We start from the raw sequence: 16,134 nt of genomic DNA on the forward strand, positions 1-16,134 counted from the left end.
TTGCCGGCGCTGGGCTGCCGGGCAGGACCGGGGCCGCCCGCCCGGGAAAAGGCGGCCGTGCGTGCGCGAGCGAGGAAAGCCCCGAGGCGGGTTTACACTCTAGGGCTTCCTAGAGGTCCACGCCGCGCCGAGGCCCGCACGCGCGTGCGCGCGAGCACACACCCAGGCCCGCACCCACCCGCCTCCGTCGCGTTTTCGACCTGAAGACACCATCTGTGACAAAGGCCAGACAGCACTGCGCGGGCCCGGGAAGGGGCAGGTAGCGGACAGCGCGGGCTTTACCACAGCGCAGCGTTCTTCCCTGTCCCCAGCGACGTGGGCCCGGGCCTGGCGCTGGCCGCCGCGGAGGGCCGTGCGGCGACCTCCAGGCCCACGGTCGTAGCCCCGGAATCCGTGGCTTTCCAGAGGCCTCGGCGTTTGCCTAGCGGCCAGCCCTAGAGGGCGGCAGCTTCTCAGATTATCCACCAATTTTATGTTGTGTGTATGCACGTCCATTCATATATAAATGCGTCCATACACATTTATTTTTCTTCATTTTCTTTTAATGTTACATTAAAAAAAAGTATGAGGTCCCCATATACCCCCCACCCCACCCCTCCCACATCAACAACCTCTTCCACCATCGTGGCACATCCACTGCACCCAGCGAATACATTCTGGAGCACTGCTGCACCACATGGACAGTGGTGCACACTGTAGTCCACACTCTCCCCCAGTCCACCCAGTGGGCAACGGTGGGACACAAAACGTCCAGCATCCGTCCCTGCAGCACCACCCAGGACAACTCCAAATCCTGAAAATTCCCCCACACTGTATCTCTTTTTCTGTCTCCCTACCATCAGCGGCCACCCTCTCCACATCACTACTACTTACTTACACTTTTTAAAATTAATCAGTTGAATAGCCCCTCGGAGAAAAGGACAAAAAGTTATACATGTTAAACTGTTTTTCTCTCTTAAGATAAGAATTTGTCTTCGACAAAGCACTGAGAAAAATGTTTACTAAAAGCACAGCGGCTTAACAGAGCTCAAGTACAAATATATAGGACACTTGGTTATTGTGTCATAGAAACATGACAAATGAGTACTACAGTGTGTGCAAATATCTTCTGGCACCATCTCTGATATTTTATCTCATCCCTAGTCTAAAAACAAACCATTTATTCATAGCAAAATGAGCACACAAAATTCTTTTCATTTACCACCCGAGTCAGCCAACATGCAAATGTCTCACACACAGGCACGGGTGCCTTGGTAAAAACCTCATCCAGCTGAGAGGGAGTGAAGCAAGATGTTCTCTCTGACCACTGTGACCGAGTCCCCTCTGCTCTGTGGGCAGTGGCGCGAGGGGCTCTGACCTGCAGACACTGGCTATAGACTGATCGTGGATATATGTTCTCAAAGAGGAGAAAACCATCCTAATTCCAAAACATTATCGTTTATATCCACCCATATGGGATCCTCTCAGAACCTTGTCTTAAGCCCCACAATTAGTTGTGAGGAGGAGTTGAAAGCCTCAGTGCTTCTGAGAAAATGAGGATCTAAAGCTGGAAAAGAGATTGTACTTCTGCAGAGGTGGCCTCTGGAAAAGAATTCATCTTCTATTCCCAGAGGAAAAGCGCCTTTATTTTTTCCTTCCTTTGCTCCCACATATCGTAACTTTATGAGTATTCCCAGAATAATTCCTTGGTTCTAACCAAACTCTCTCGGGACTGGTCTGCAACAGTCTTTCTCAAGGGTCATATGCTCCTTGTGGATGTTCTTGCATCCCAAAGAGCGAACCCATTCTGTTCAGCTCCCAGGCTTAGCAGAGTCTGCTAAAGCAGGGGGCAAGTACTCCTAGGAAGAAATGTATCCTTAACTCTGTCTCTGCGTATTGGTGAGCTAGCAGCAGCAGCACCGGCCTGCGTCAGCAGTCCTGGGTTTGAACGCTAGCTCTGCGACTGAAACCTTCCAACAGTCTTCCAGGGGCACATGCTGTGGGCTCTTCTCTGTCCAAGAGACCTTCTGCCATTCAGATCCAATGGACTACCCCTTCTGCCACCTTTGCCTGGCTGGGTTCTCAGGGCCGGGTGGCACCAGCAGGAGAAAAGATCAAGATGCACGAAGTGGAGACAGTATCAAGAGACTGAAAGGCCTGTTTTCCTTTTTTATTCTCCAGACTGCTGAACAAAAAGCTTTTAATTGCCAGTTTTCGCCGCCTACTGGTTGATATTTAGCAATATAATTTAGAAAGTTCTTTTCATCCATCACCAATATTAACATCCCCATTATTCTAATCTGTACATGCTAACGTTCAGTATAGGTATATCTTCCCAACTGTTTAAGTAGAAGGAGACCATTACTCAGAGGAAAACTGATAACTACTACTATGAAAAAGTTAAAAATATAAAACATGACCCCCAAGCCCTTTAGGCAAGCTGAAGCGGAAAAAAAATCCACTCAGCTCTTAAAAAAGAAAAATGAACTGCTTAAAAAGTGAAGTCCCACAGATCTATATAAGCCACCCAAAATACTAGCTTCCAATTTCAGGTACATTATAAACTTAGGCTGATCAGTGCCACACTCTTCACCTACCTGACCAGTGTCTGAATAGTTTCAGGCCAACTTTATACAAGCCCCGTTATTAAAGACTGTTTCCCATTCACTTATGACCTAGAGCCTGCCTTCTGCTGTAAGAGTGATGACATCCAAGTAGCTCGTGTGTGTCCTAAAGCCACTCATCACAAACAGGGAACTCTGTTGCCAAATATAAACCAACAACCCTTGGTTTAACTTAGAAATCTGTCTAGCGGAGCAGGTGTAGCTCAGTGGTTGAGTGCCTGTTTTGCATGTACAAGGTCCCAGGTTCAATCCCCAATACCTCCTTAAAAAAAAAAAACAAAAAAAACACACAGACGGTAGACATCTAAGCTAAGCAACACCTTACATAGCAATCTTTGTAAACTTTAAGGGCAGATAAATAATGCTTGCTTTGGTTTACAAAGGAAAGCATAGGAAATTCACACATGGCAAATTTTTCCTATCATATTAGTGACTGCGCATTTAAAATAAAAGAAACTAAGGGTAGGAACTTGTCTCATATATCTTAATATTTTTCAAATGCCTGGTGCGCTCATTGGATTGAAACTGCAGCACCACCACCAAATATGAGATCCCACTGGCAAAGAATCTACAGTCTTATGGGCAATAACGAACTTTTATCCTCAAGCTATTTAGCACAAAGCACGCTATCTCCCAGATATTAACTGCTGATGGAAGCAACTAGAAAAAAATCAAGATTAATATGGCGTCTTTCAAACTAATGAGGACTGAGTGTTTACTCCAAAAGGTGCAAGGACTTGGCAACGTTAGCACTGAATTTCAGTGGACGCCATGATCTTTCTAAAGCTAAAATCTGGTCGTTTCATTTTCTGTGCACAGTTCATCAAAGGCTAAATCTCATCTCTTCTGCACGACACAATCCAGCCCAACCCTACACCTCAACACCTACCCTTTCCTTCCACAATCCCTTCTTGAAGCTGCATTCATTTTTTGTGGTTCCTAGAAAATGCCAATCTCTCTCCTGTTTCTTGCCTTAGCACCTGTGCACCCAACCCCTTCACCTGACAAATTCACACTCATTGCTCAAGTTTCAGGTCAAGAGCTCCCTCCTCTGTAAAGCCATCCCTAACCTGTGCTGACAGCCTTCGGATTCTAGAAGTTTAATAGAGGTTCAGCACTCAGAAACCAGAAAACGGATTTGAATTCTTGCTCCACTAGTGGCTGTGACCTTGGGCTAATTATTAACCTCTCTGTGCCCACCTCCTCCTTTTTAACACAGGGATATAAATAGTATCTGCTCATGATTTAGTTATGTGTTGTGACTTAAATTGAGTCCAAACATGTAAAGCCTTCAGAACAGTGACATGCACGTGTTGTTTTCAGTGTTAGTTATTCTTCAATCAGAGCTATAATGTTGGATCACACACAGTGCAAACTCTGGCTTGTTTTTCTCACCAGCTTAAAAGCTATTTGTGCTTTCCCAGCCTAGAACAGCGTCTGGCATTCAAATGTATGTGGCATAAATTTCAGAGAGCCAAAGCCTCAGAAAGGAATGGGGAGTGGTTCCTCCTTCTCCAGGGAGACCGTAGGATACAGCAAACCCATGAGAGGGTAAAGAAATGAAAAATGCTCTCTCCAAGAGGGAGGGACTGGTCTGTGTGTGCAGAGTTGTATCCCAGCACCTGAATCAATCCAGGGCTCATCGTAGGTGCGCGCTCTCACTCTCTCTAGAGAGAGATATATAGAATGAAGAAGGATGGAGTAAATGGGTAAAACGTTTAAATTTTTTAAAAAGTTTATCAATTGGGAATAGAACAGAAATCAATCTTTTTTTCCTTCTTTAATGTCCAAACATAAAAATTATAGAAGTGATAACACATGCTATTTATGTATTTAAAAATTTTAGAGACCAGTTAAGCTTGTAAACCAAGATGTCCAAGAAATCGCTTCTTGATATGACCAAGATTTTTCTATTTAAGGACTCTTAAATAGGATTTTTCTATTTAAGGAGAAATATTAAGGCATATTCATTTATATTGCTCATCTATAATTTGGTGGAAAGATCCCATTGTTAAAATACAAAAAAGTTTAATTAAAGTATGGGAAATCCATTTGTGTATAAAGCAAAATTACTTAAGTTTTACAAAATTCCACATCTTATCCTTTTACTCATATAACCCATGTCAGATTCACACAAACACAGAGTATATTTGAAACAAGAACTCAGGATATCAAGTATTAATTCTGAAATTACTTCAAGAATTATTAAAAAATCAGGCCTTGTCAAGTGTTTAGGATACACCATCAGGGTACCATTATGGAAGAGGTTTGTGTTTGGCAGAAATGTCTTTAAAAAAATTTTTTCCAGAAAAATAAGTTTTCAAATCTGTAAAGCTTGTTCCCCATTTATTTTTGTTTTGATTCAGAATTACAAGATATGAAAATTAGTTTACAGTTCTGCCACAAAAGCCTCTAAGGTAGCAAATACAAGTTCTAATATGTGTCAAAATAGCCATGTGCACTTTATCAATCTAAAAGTGTCTTTAGAGTTGTTACATCAAGCAAGTGTAAAATATAATAGCTATTATCTCCTCTTTAAAATATCAACTCTGCCACCACTGCACTGAACCATACTATGAGCAGTAAGACTTAGTCCAGAATATGGAATGTTACACTTAGTGTGTACGTTTAATGGTTGAGTTACTAGAACTAAAGGAAATGAGAAAGATACAAAGCGTTTTATGCCAAAAAAGTAATGAATATTTAAAACTGGCCACGAGTGAGTAATACATGTTTAAATGAGAGCCTGGTGTAATAAAATTAAATCTGTTGATGACATAATTCAGCAAAGAAAATATTATGGCACTGCTTTGTTCTAGAAAGACAAAGCCTTGAAATTCTTTGAAATGAAGCAACTTACCAAAATGCTTTTGTCTTCTAAATATTGAAAACAGACTCTCAAAGTTCCCTTGCAAGAATCAATAATACATGGTTTAACAGATCCAGATAAAGACTTATAACTAAATATATGTATAATGTAAAGAGGCCACTGTTAGTTTCTTCTCTTTTCAATTGTATAAATTATCACACTGAAAAAAAATATAGACAAGAACAATTCCCATGATTTTGTTCTTGTAAAAAGAAATGAAGATTGTTTTGTACATTTTACTATTATAAAATGTCCCTAAACATATCTGTGAAACTTCTATGGTTGAATGACATTAAACATTTAAAAATATATTCACAAATACATAATAATAATACTATACAAACAAATCCAGCAGAGGCAGGCACTTCAGAACTGAATTCGCACAGCAAGCTATTGTTGGTCACATACAGACAGCCAACATTTCAACTGAATTATAACTAAACTTCTTCTGTTTCCAGTAAGACTTACTCACTTCTGGATAGAGGAGAAGGTAATGAATTAATATGATCTTTAAAAAAAAAGATTACACAACAATCTGACTTAGGGCTGTTTTTTCTGTTTTTGTTTTCTTCCCCTGAGCAAAAGAGCAAGCCTGTGTAAAACAATGTGTACAAGAATTGAGCCCAAAGAGACCAAATACGGAATTTGCCTTGGAATATTTTCATGTTTTAGAAGAAGCTGGACCATTGAGCAATGCTGTTTAAATGTCCACAATCCCTTCTCCAAAATCCTTCCGGGCCAGGTGTGTTTCAGAATTGATCATTGTGTGGCTATTATAAAGGTAGCGTGGGTCATATACTAGAAATTATAGACCACCACAGAGTCTGTGGCACTATTCTATATTCAAACCCACAATGCTTCTTCAGGCAAAATCAAGGAACAGTCATGCAAGGTGGGATAAATAAAAACTGTCATCTCCCCTCAGTTGTCAGGATCACCACTAACAATTGGCAGAAAGAGAGAAAAACACAACTAAGTTTTCAAAGCCTTTGGATCAGGGACTGTGGACCTCCAACATCCCTGACACTTCAAATGCCAGTGTCTTGGCAAACCTGCTCCACGGCTGAGCTCAAACCGGGCTTGGGATCATCTTCCCATCTCACAGAGCAGGGACGGTTACACCTGTGCAGGCGCCACATTACCTGGAGCTAACAGTTCTCAGTGTAGGATACCTTGAAAAGTGGATATTAGAACAACTCTTGTTAAAGAGGTAATTTTATTAAGTCAGACACCATCTTGGACTAGATTTTAATATAGATCAGATGGGGCAAAATTCGAGGGACATTTAATATGTCCATTATTCCATTTTAGCAGCTGCACGATGTGATTCAACACAGCTTGCGAACTATCATTCTATAAGACTGAAAGATTCATGAAAGCCTTTTTGGCAGCAACCCACCCCCGTAAATGGTAATGAAGCCGTTTCGGGCAATGTTTCTGTTAAATCTGCATTTCTCCTGTATTTATCAGTGTTTAAAAATGCCACTCTCAGACCTTCCTAAAAAAAAAAAAGGCATCATGGATTAAAGCCACTGAACATATTCTTTAACAAGTCATGTTAAAATCAAGATGATTTCTAGGTCTTGGATCTTCTGTAGTTTTATTTATTTATTTTTACCCCCCAAAAAAAGGTTGTTCTTCAAAAGCAAAGGCCTTTTCTCACCAAAGTGGACTGGAATGCCACACAGCACGAGCAGACTGCAGTGCTGGGAGGGGCAGGCGGTAGTGGTCTGGAGGGCTCAAGGCAGAGAAGAGTTAAGAGTGTGCAGTCAACAGATGCAGCAGGGGGCGCTGGCTAAACTCAGTAGGCACTTACTGTGGAAATCCACTCAATAAAGGACAGCCCATGTAAGCTGCAAACAGGGATGGGCCAAGAAGACTTGCAGGGCTAGAGAGCTAGAGGGACCAGGGGGCTTCCTTACCACGTGGTACGAAAAAGCGGCTTCTCAGGGTAAATGGATGCTGCACAGAATGAGCAGGATGATTGTTTTACTTCAAAACGGGTATCTTCCAAATCAGCTTGGCCGTCCTCCCTCCCTTTTTTTTTAATGAATAAAATTTAAACAGGATACCTTCAGCTTGTCCTAAAAGATACATATAAGCTACAAGGAGAATGTCACACCTTTAGATTTTTCTCGTTTGTTTGAATTAATTCATGAATTAATTTAAAAAGTCAAGTCAAAAATTTTAGCTGTTTTTTTGTGGGGCTTTTTTGTACAAAAACATTACAGCGATATAAGCAAAACTGAAAAGAAAGAGATGGAAAGAATGAGAAGACACACAATGGATAGAAGAACTATGGACCGTCATGGCTATATAAAAAATCGTAAACTTTAAAGCTTCTAAGATTTTATTTCTCTTCAGAAAGTATTTTAGGAGGTTGATTCTTCTTTAAAAATGAAAAATAAAAATTTCCCTAAACAGTGGAGCCTAAAGAAGATAAGAAAGCATTATTTTTCCTACTGGAAAATTATTTCTCTATTAAACCCAATCTCCTTACCCTGACTGCACTGCCCTCTCCCATCCCCCTTACAGGATCAAAGAGAGAGAGAAATTACACGTTTCCACCTGGCAGCATGAGCGTGTGAACGACCCAGAAGTGTCAGGGACATTATGATATCCAGGCTCATGGTAATGGGTACAGCTCCCCTTGAAAAACATACGCCGAGTTAAAAAGAAAAATAATGGCCCCCAAAACCCACACACTCCTTTCTTGGAGATTGAGAAAGTCCCCGAGACTTTTTATGTGCCATAAAGTACATTTTGGACCCGATCTCTATGGGGAACAAAAAGAATAAATACAACAATTTTAAATGACCACACCATTCTGTTCTTTACCCTGCATACCCACGATTAGTACCCCTATCTCACCCTCTCCACCTGGGAGCCTAGAAAACCAAAACAGCTCCTAGTCCGTATTTGCATAGTGTTAATAATATTGGCTGGAGTTGGACGCCTGCCCCCTCTGCAGCAGGCTTCTGAAGGGCACTGGTCCACCTCACACGTTCCAAAACAAGACATAAGTGTCTGTAGGCCAAAACCTGAATCCCGTTTAGCAGCAAGCTGTCCAAATTACTTAGAAACAGTCCTTTTCTCAGGGGTGAGAATTAGGCAGTTTTGTCTGCTCCTTCAGATTTTGCTCTTTGCACCATGCAGCGACGAACTATGTTATCAAAGCTTCCAAGGTAAAACAAAGCAATAATGCGGAAAAGGCCCATGGTGACCACCTGCAAGACAGAGAGAGACCTTTTAGTCCATCCAGCTGCACGATACGAAATTCATTTCAAGGTGTTTAATAAACAGTTTCTAAACATGTCTTCTAATCTGCTCCAAGGGAAAGTTTAAAAACTGTGAATGTCAGTAAAACATTGAGAATGGAATTCGTCTCCTCTACCATTATGTAGCACAGTGCCTGACACAGAACAACCCATAAAAGATCTGTTCAATGAATAAATTCAAATTATAAAAACAAAATAGATATTCTTAGGAGTCTTGGGATAACAAAAGCTAGGAAAGACCCACTCCGGCACCCCAGATCATCGAATTACAATCAAGCCTTTTTTAGGTTTAAGATTTATGTTCTTATTATAAAAGTCAGACCCTCTGGCAGGTGCTGAGAATACTGTGGTGAGAAACATGCAATCCCTACCCTCAAGGAGCTTGTTCACTAATTGGAAAGACATTCAAGTAAAAAGGCAACTGGACTCTCTTTGGGGTTTGTATTATTTTTGTAACTGGCCTATATTTCAAAATAAGTTTAAAAAACAAAACCAAAAAGGCAATTGGAGCTTCAGACTAAAGAGAGCCATTATCTCTTTGCCTTCACTCTTCCAGTAAAAGATTCTCAATTAAAGCAACTCCAAATGGAATTCTGAAAATGCATAAAGCACTAAGACAAAAAAAAAGAGAAATATACTTTCGAATGTATATGATCTCAAAAAAATTGCCTCCCGTGTAATCTTTTTTTCAGAAGGTTATGAGAAGAGGTGATCAATGAAAATGAGGGGTCAACAAAGAAAGCCGGTATCACTATCACGTGATACAGGAAGCAGGGACCCAATAAAAGAGAGGCAGAGAGATTCCCCGGGATGACAGCGAAGGGGGAAGCCAGGCTGGGCCCTGGCATGAGAGCAATCATCCTGACAAGCAGGTCCAAAGGCTCCAGGAGAAATTCCTTCTAGAAGATGAAACTAACAGAGTATCTGATGTTTCTGTACACCTCGAGAGGAGATGCAGGCAGTCCGTGGAGAGAGAACAATAGTAATTTCAGGGGCAAAAAAAGTTATTCAAGAAAGGAAAAGTGATCACAGTACAGTACTTAGCCCAGGCGTGAGGGGCATTTACATAGTCCTGGCAATGATTAGCTCCAACACTGATATAACCAAACCTCTATCTAAGGAAAAAGGGAGGGGTGGGGACATGGGAGGGGCAGATAAAGCCAAATCCAGGAGGATGTGAAGGAAAGCTAAATCTTCAACCTTCATAATACACATCAATACACCACGCCCCAAACAGAAAATTACCGTGGAAGCAGCCACATGAGGAAATTATCTAGAGATATCTTCAGGCAAATACCAAAGCTTCACTAGGTAGTTGCCTCTGAGAAAGGTAGCTGTGGGCAGGAGTTAGGGGCTGTTTTTTTCAGAAGAAGCCTTGTAAACCGATTCTCTGAACTATGGGCAAGGATAAATTTGATAAATGTAAACCTTGAAAGGAAGGAAAAAACCTATGAAAGACAGTCCTAATAGAGCATAATGAAGTGCTACAAAGAGGGGCAACTCCAAGACACTTCACCCAGTCTTAGAGCCAAAATATTTTCAGGACAAAGTAACATTTAAGCTGAAACCTGAAGGAAGGATAGAAGTTGGTCAGATAAAGGAAAGCTGAGCACGGAGGAATATAAAACAAAGTTCCAGAAAAAGGCAAAGGGGCAGAGAGAGAAAGAAGACAGGCTAGAAAAAAGTAAGGGTTGCAGTTTAGAGGGCTTGAGCCACGTGATGGAATTTAAACTTAATCCCGATGGACAGGGGAGCCATTGATGGTTTTTAAGCAAGGTAGATGCAGCAGTTCAGAAAAGCCCAGAAAGGAAAATGTGACGCCAAACTCAAATGCCTGTGGGGGCCTGCAGCGGGCTGCAGAGAGACCAGCAGGGCTGCGGGCACAGTGCCTGGCTCAAGGGAGCAGCTGTCAACCAGCTCCTGCTGACTCGAAAAGTCAGAAACTTGGATTTTTTTATGTAAAATCTAATTTTAAACTATTTTATTTTTTAAAGATTTATTTTTTTTATTTCTCTCCCCTCACCCACCCCCCAGTTGTCTGCTTTCTGTGTCCATTCACTGTGTGATCTTCTGTGTTCGCTTGTATTCTTGTAAGCGGCACTGGGAGTCTGTGTCTCTTCTTTGTTGCATCAGTTCTCGTGTGTGCGGCGCCATTCCTGGGCAGGCTGCGCTTTTTTCACGCTGGGCTGCTGTCCTTATGGGGCGCACTCCTTGCGCATGGGGCTCCCCTATGCAGGAGATACCCCTGCGTGGCACAGCACTCCTTGTGTGCATCAGCACTGTGCATGGGCCGGCTCATCACACAGGTCAGAAGGTCCTAGGTTTGAACCCTGGGCCTCCCATGTGGTAGGTGGATGCTCTATCCGTTGAGCCAAATCCGCTTCCCAAAAACTATTTTATTTAAGCACACACTTATACCAAAGGGAGCAAAGAAAATGCGTTACAGGCACGTGGCAGAGTGGAACGCTCAGGCAAGGTGTCTACTGCTGAGCACAGGGTGTGGAGTGGATGGACTCGAGGACTCAAGGAAGACCCCAGCTTCTGGTAGAGCAGTAGGACACCCATCATGGAGCCAGGGACCACGGCAGGAGGGGTGGGCTTGGAGGTTTGGAGGGTGGGGGGCAGGATGCCAAGGGAAAAAGCTTCATTTTGGATGTGTTGCCATGGAGATGCCTAGTCCCATCCCAGTGAAAAATGTCTAAAAGGCATTCACACAGAACTGGAGTTCAGGCAATAATGATGGCCTTGAGATGTGGACTTGGGCATCATTAAGAAACAAGTGAGGGAAGCGGACTTGGCCCAGTGGTTAGGGCGTCCGTCTACCACATGGGAGGTCCGCGGTTCAAACCCCGGGCCTCCTTGACCCGTGTGGAGCTAGCCCATGAGCAGTGCTGATGCATGCAAGGAGTGCCCTGCCACGCAGGGGTGTCCCTGCGTAGGGGAGCCCCATGCGCAAGGAGCGCGCCCTGTAAGGAGAGCCACCCAGTGCGAAGGAAAGTTCTGCCTGCCCAGGAATGGCGCTGCACACACGGAGAGCTGATACCACAAGATGACACAACAGAAAGAAACAGATTCCCATGCCGCTGATAACAACAGAAGCAGACAAACAAGAACACACAACAAAACAGACACAGAGAACAGACAACTGGAGGAGAGGGGGAAGGGGAGAGAAATAAAAATAAAGGAAAAAAAAGACAAGTGGGAGCAAAGGGAGGACGAGAGACCCATGGGGAATGGGCAGAATTCACTCATGCATTCACCTCGAGTGTGTCTAGGTTCCTACGGTGCCAACCATGGGATGCAAGGGGTCTACCAGTGAACAAGGCAGACATAGGCCTTGTCCTCAGAGTTTACGTCTGTTAGAGTGTCTACCTCAGAGACAACGTCAGAGAATTGGCTATATTATAAAGTGAGAAGAGATTTCAGGATCTCTTAGGCTTAGGAAGTCCTCAAGGAAATCGAACAACTGAATTATGTGAAATTCTACTCTGAACATGGCAGCCTTGCCACCCCACCCCCCACCCCGCCCTCCACCCACCACCACCCAAGGATTGGTCTTTCCACAGCAATCAGACTGACCTCTGCTCTATCGCTGTGAGCTGAACTGTGTCCCCCCAAAAGTCCTAACCCTGTGAACATGACCTTAATTGGAAATGGGATCTTGGCAGACACACTTGGTGAAGGTGCGGTCGTACGAGGTTAGGGTGGGCTCAAATCCAAAATGGCTTGTGTCCTTAGAAGAAGAGGGAGAATCAGACCCAAAGAAGAACGACAGCCCTGTGAAGACGGAGGCAGAGCCTGGAGCCGAACGGCCCCCAGGTGAGGGACGCCTGGGCCAGCAGAAGCCAGAACAGCAAGGAAGGAGGCCTGCCCACACCTGGCAGTGGACCTCAGCCCCCAGAACTGTGAGAGACTCCATTTCTGTGGTAACCATCCCTGACTCCCATGACTAATGCGTAATTCTTTCTGCATCCCATTAGATTAGATCCCCTTTTCTGTCAGGCTCCCACTAAGACTGCTCGTCCCTAACTAGAGAGCACCTCATGCCTGCCTTTTCCCTGACTAGAGAGTGCCTCACACCTCCCTCTCCTCTGACTAGAGCGCGCCTCATGCCTGCCTCTCGTCTGAGTCTCCAGCAGCAAGCCTAGGATGCAGCGAGCAGCTGCTCAGGACCAAATGTGCATCCTGGACAAAAAGATACATTCCACCTGGGGAGGGACTGTGCTTAATCCTTGACGTGGAGCTCCCTAAACTTTGTAACCCGCCTCACCTGAAAAAGGTTTTCTAGTCTCAATACTTTCAGGCAAGGTCACTCCTAAGCCACTCTAGGCAGAAGAGCATGTCATTTCTCAGAACACTGAGAGCAGTGGTTCTCAGCTAAGACTAGATGCACAGCTCAATGGCAGGGATGGTGTTCTCTGTCTTGGCAATGCTCAGCACAGAAGACTCCTTCCCAGTCTGTATTCCTTGAGGTTACAGCTTTAACCCATTTCTTATTTACTTATCCCTGGTAGAGAAGAGAGAAAAGTAGATACTTCCAGAAAAAATTCACACTCTTGTATAAAATGATTAAATCTTCCCACAGTCTTTTTTCATTGGGACTAACGAGAAGCAGTTTTTGTCTCTGTCCGTCTTAAGACCTGGGCAGAGCTTACCTGCTGAAGCCCTTCAGTGATTGAAGTCACTGGAGCCATCCCACAGGTCAGAGACGAGAGCATGTACCCATCTGAGCCCAAGGAACTGTTAAAATTTCCTTGCTAGAACAAAAAGAAAAGAAAGAGGGCCAGTGGTAACATGAAAAGAGCTCAGTTCAACATATCAGCATCGTGGTGGAGGGCCAGTTGCCTCTCGGTGGCCTAGGCAGGGAACAGGTATATACTGAGCACAGGTGAAGGCAGAGCCAGACAGTGTCGCGCTCTATTGCTGCTATTTTTAATGAACTGATAAGTGTCTTAAAATTACACAATTTTCATTTCTAACATGACAAATATTGAGAAATACAACACACATAAACAAAAGCTCTCTACAGTGTAACGTGGTACTGAGATTAAGAAAAAAAAAGTTTCATAACCACCTGATCAAATGAAGCCTGCCAAAAGATAAAGGGCTATTTAGGATCATTAAAAACACTGAGCTTATTTTCTTTGATCTCACTGAGTAGCAGGAAAGCAAAGTACCACCCAATCTACTTGTGTTGCCTTCCTATGTCTTTTTTTTTTTTTTTTTAGGTAAAATTCATGTAACATGTGAATTTCAGTACCCATTTTGGAATTTCATACCAAATGTTATTAATTAGATAAATTGTATGGCATATGAACAAAAGAAAAGAATACAGTGGGTTGAGGGGAAAATACACCAAATGTAAGACATGAACTATAGTTAGTATTACTAGTAATACTTTGACGATGCTCTTTCACAATGTGGAACAAATGTTTCACAACGATGCGAGGTATTTGTGGTGGGGTGATATATGGAGCCCTGTATGATGTTATGCATGTTTGTTTTATAAGTTCACAACTTTTATTATACATTTATTGTTTATGTATGTCCATGCATCGAAGATATACTTCAATAAAAATTTTTAAATAAAAAAATTTTTTTAAATTGAGATGAAATTCATATAACATAAAATTAACCATTTTAAAGTGAACACATTCACAATGTTGTGCAACCACCACCTCTAGCTAGTTCCAAAACATTTTCTTTGCTCCAAAAGGAAACGCCCTACCCACCAAGCAGTCAGTCCCTGTTGCCCACTTCCCCCCAGCCCTGGAAACCACCGATCTGCTCTGTCTCTCTCCGGATTTCCTACTCTGGATGTCTCATGTAAATGGAATCATACAATATGTGACATTTTGTGCCTCGCTTCTTTTACTTAGCATAATGTTTTCAAGGTTCATCTACATTACAGCATAGGTCAGGACTTCATTCCTTTTTATGGCTGAATAATATTCTATTATATGGGTATATCACAATTTGTTTATCCTTTTATCCATTCATGAACATGTAGGCTGTTTCCACCTTTTTGCTATTGTGAATAGAACTGCTGTGAGCTTGCATGTCTGTGGATTTGTCTGAATTCCCTCTTCAGTTCTTTAGGGCATATCTCTAGGACTCGAACTATGGGACACGTGGTAATTCTATGTTTAGCTTTTTCAGGAACTGCCAAACTGTTTTCCATAATGACTGAAAGACCTTAGCATTTTATGTTGGTTCTGCTTCCCCAGAAAACGCTGATGAATACATACATCACTCTTCTAAAAATGGTTTCTAAAGATACCAAAACCCAGTAGCACAGAAAGCCTATCAGTTGGGTTTGTCATGGTAATGAGCCCATTGAGCTGGTTACATTTTCTTAGCATTGGGGGAAAAGATACTGGGTAGTAGTGATGTGGGCTATGGGTGGGAGGCTCTTCATCTCTTTGGAGATAACCTAAGCTGTCTGTGACTTGTGGGTGTGGGATGGTAAGGGGCTGCAGTCCTGCCCTTGGTAACCATGGCAACGACTCCAGCCCCAGGAAACAGTTTAGCAATGCGAACTCTATAAACTTTAAATATTCAAGGAAAATGCAATCAAAATGTGCTAAAAGCTTATCTAGAATGTATAAGGTCCATGCTAAAAGATTACCTAGGATGTAGGCGATATATGCTAATTCAAGCCTATTGAGCACTGAAACAAAGAACAATTTGACCCTTCCTCTCTGAATAAAAGGAACTCAAAATTCTTGTTCAGGGCTCGGGTTTGAAAACAGAAAGCTCCCGAGTCCGGCCGGCTGTCAATAAACCATTTTTCCTTCTCAAAATCATTCCTGAGTCCAGGCCTTTCTATACGCAAATAATTGTACCTCTCTCAAATTCTACAACAGTAGGAAGAGCAAAGAAAACCCCTCCAACCAATGAACCTGGTGATAAGGTACTAAAATAATTTAAATCCAAAATACTGTGGAACAGAAGAAAGATGGCAACACACTGTCTACAGTATTTATTATTTACACATCTGGGACAGATCTCACTTAAATCTGTTTCTAAAGTTAAGATACAGAATTAGTTTCCAGGAGCCTACTAATTAATGTTTCATCAATAAAGGAAGGGAGGAAAAGCAGAGTCCAATATTAGCTATGATCAATCTAACTGACCAAAAAATAAAATAACTTAGGTTTTGAAACAAGCCCTTAGACAAATAACCTTTTCAGAAATCTAGTACCACACCCATTAATAAAGAAAACAAAACAAGGAGTTTACTTACTATGGCATCTTTAACAATTTGTTTGGCCACTTGTTCCGGTTTGCAAACAGATGTGGTCTCTGAAATAAGTCGAGTCTCCAAAGGCTTAAAGTGGGGAGGGAGGGGAAAGTACATATCAATATCATCATTGCCCATTAA

General features: G+C 42.5%; 1 protein-coding gene across 3 annotated transcripts in view; it reads right to left on the reverse strand.

Moving 5' to 3' along the window:
• Positions 1-4,932: 4,932 nt before the first annotated feature.
• KDSR (3-ketodihydrosphingosine reductase) overlaps positions 4,933-16,134 on the reverse strand; it is a 51,670-nt gene continuing 40,468 nt past the window's right edge. For all 3 annotated transcript variants that reach the window (XM_058277858.2, XM_058277860.1, XM_058277859.1), the window contains 3 exons: positions 15,997-16,080; positions 13,406-13,507; positions 4,933-8,699 (listed from right to left, as the gene is read on the reverse strand). In XM_058277858.2, the coding sequence (XP_058133841.1) occupies positions 8,580-8,699; positions 13,406-13,507; positions 15,997-16,080 (306 nt within the window). In that variant the 3' untranslated portion in view covers positions 4,933-8,579. The remainder of the gene's footprint in view (positions 8,700-13,405; positions 13,508-15,996; positions 16,081-16,134) is intronic.

This window comes from Dasypus novemcinctus, chromosome 16, assembly GCF_030445035.2.
Source record: "Dasypus novemcinctus isolate mDasNov1 chromosome 16, mDasNov1.1.hap2, whole genome shotgun sequence".
NCBI classification, from domain to species: domain Eukaryota; kingdom Metazoa; phylum Chordata; class Mammalia; order Cingulata; family Dasypodidae; genus Dasypus; species Dasypus novemcinctus.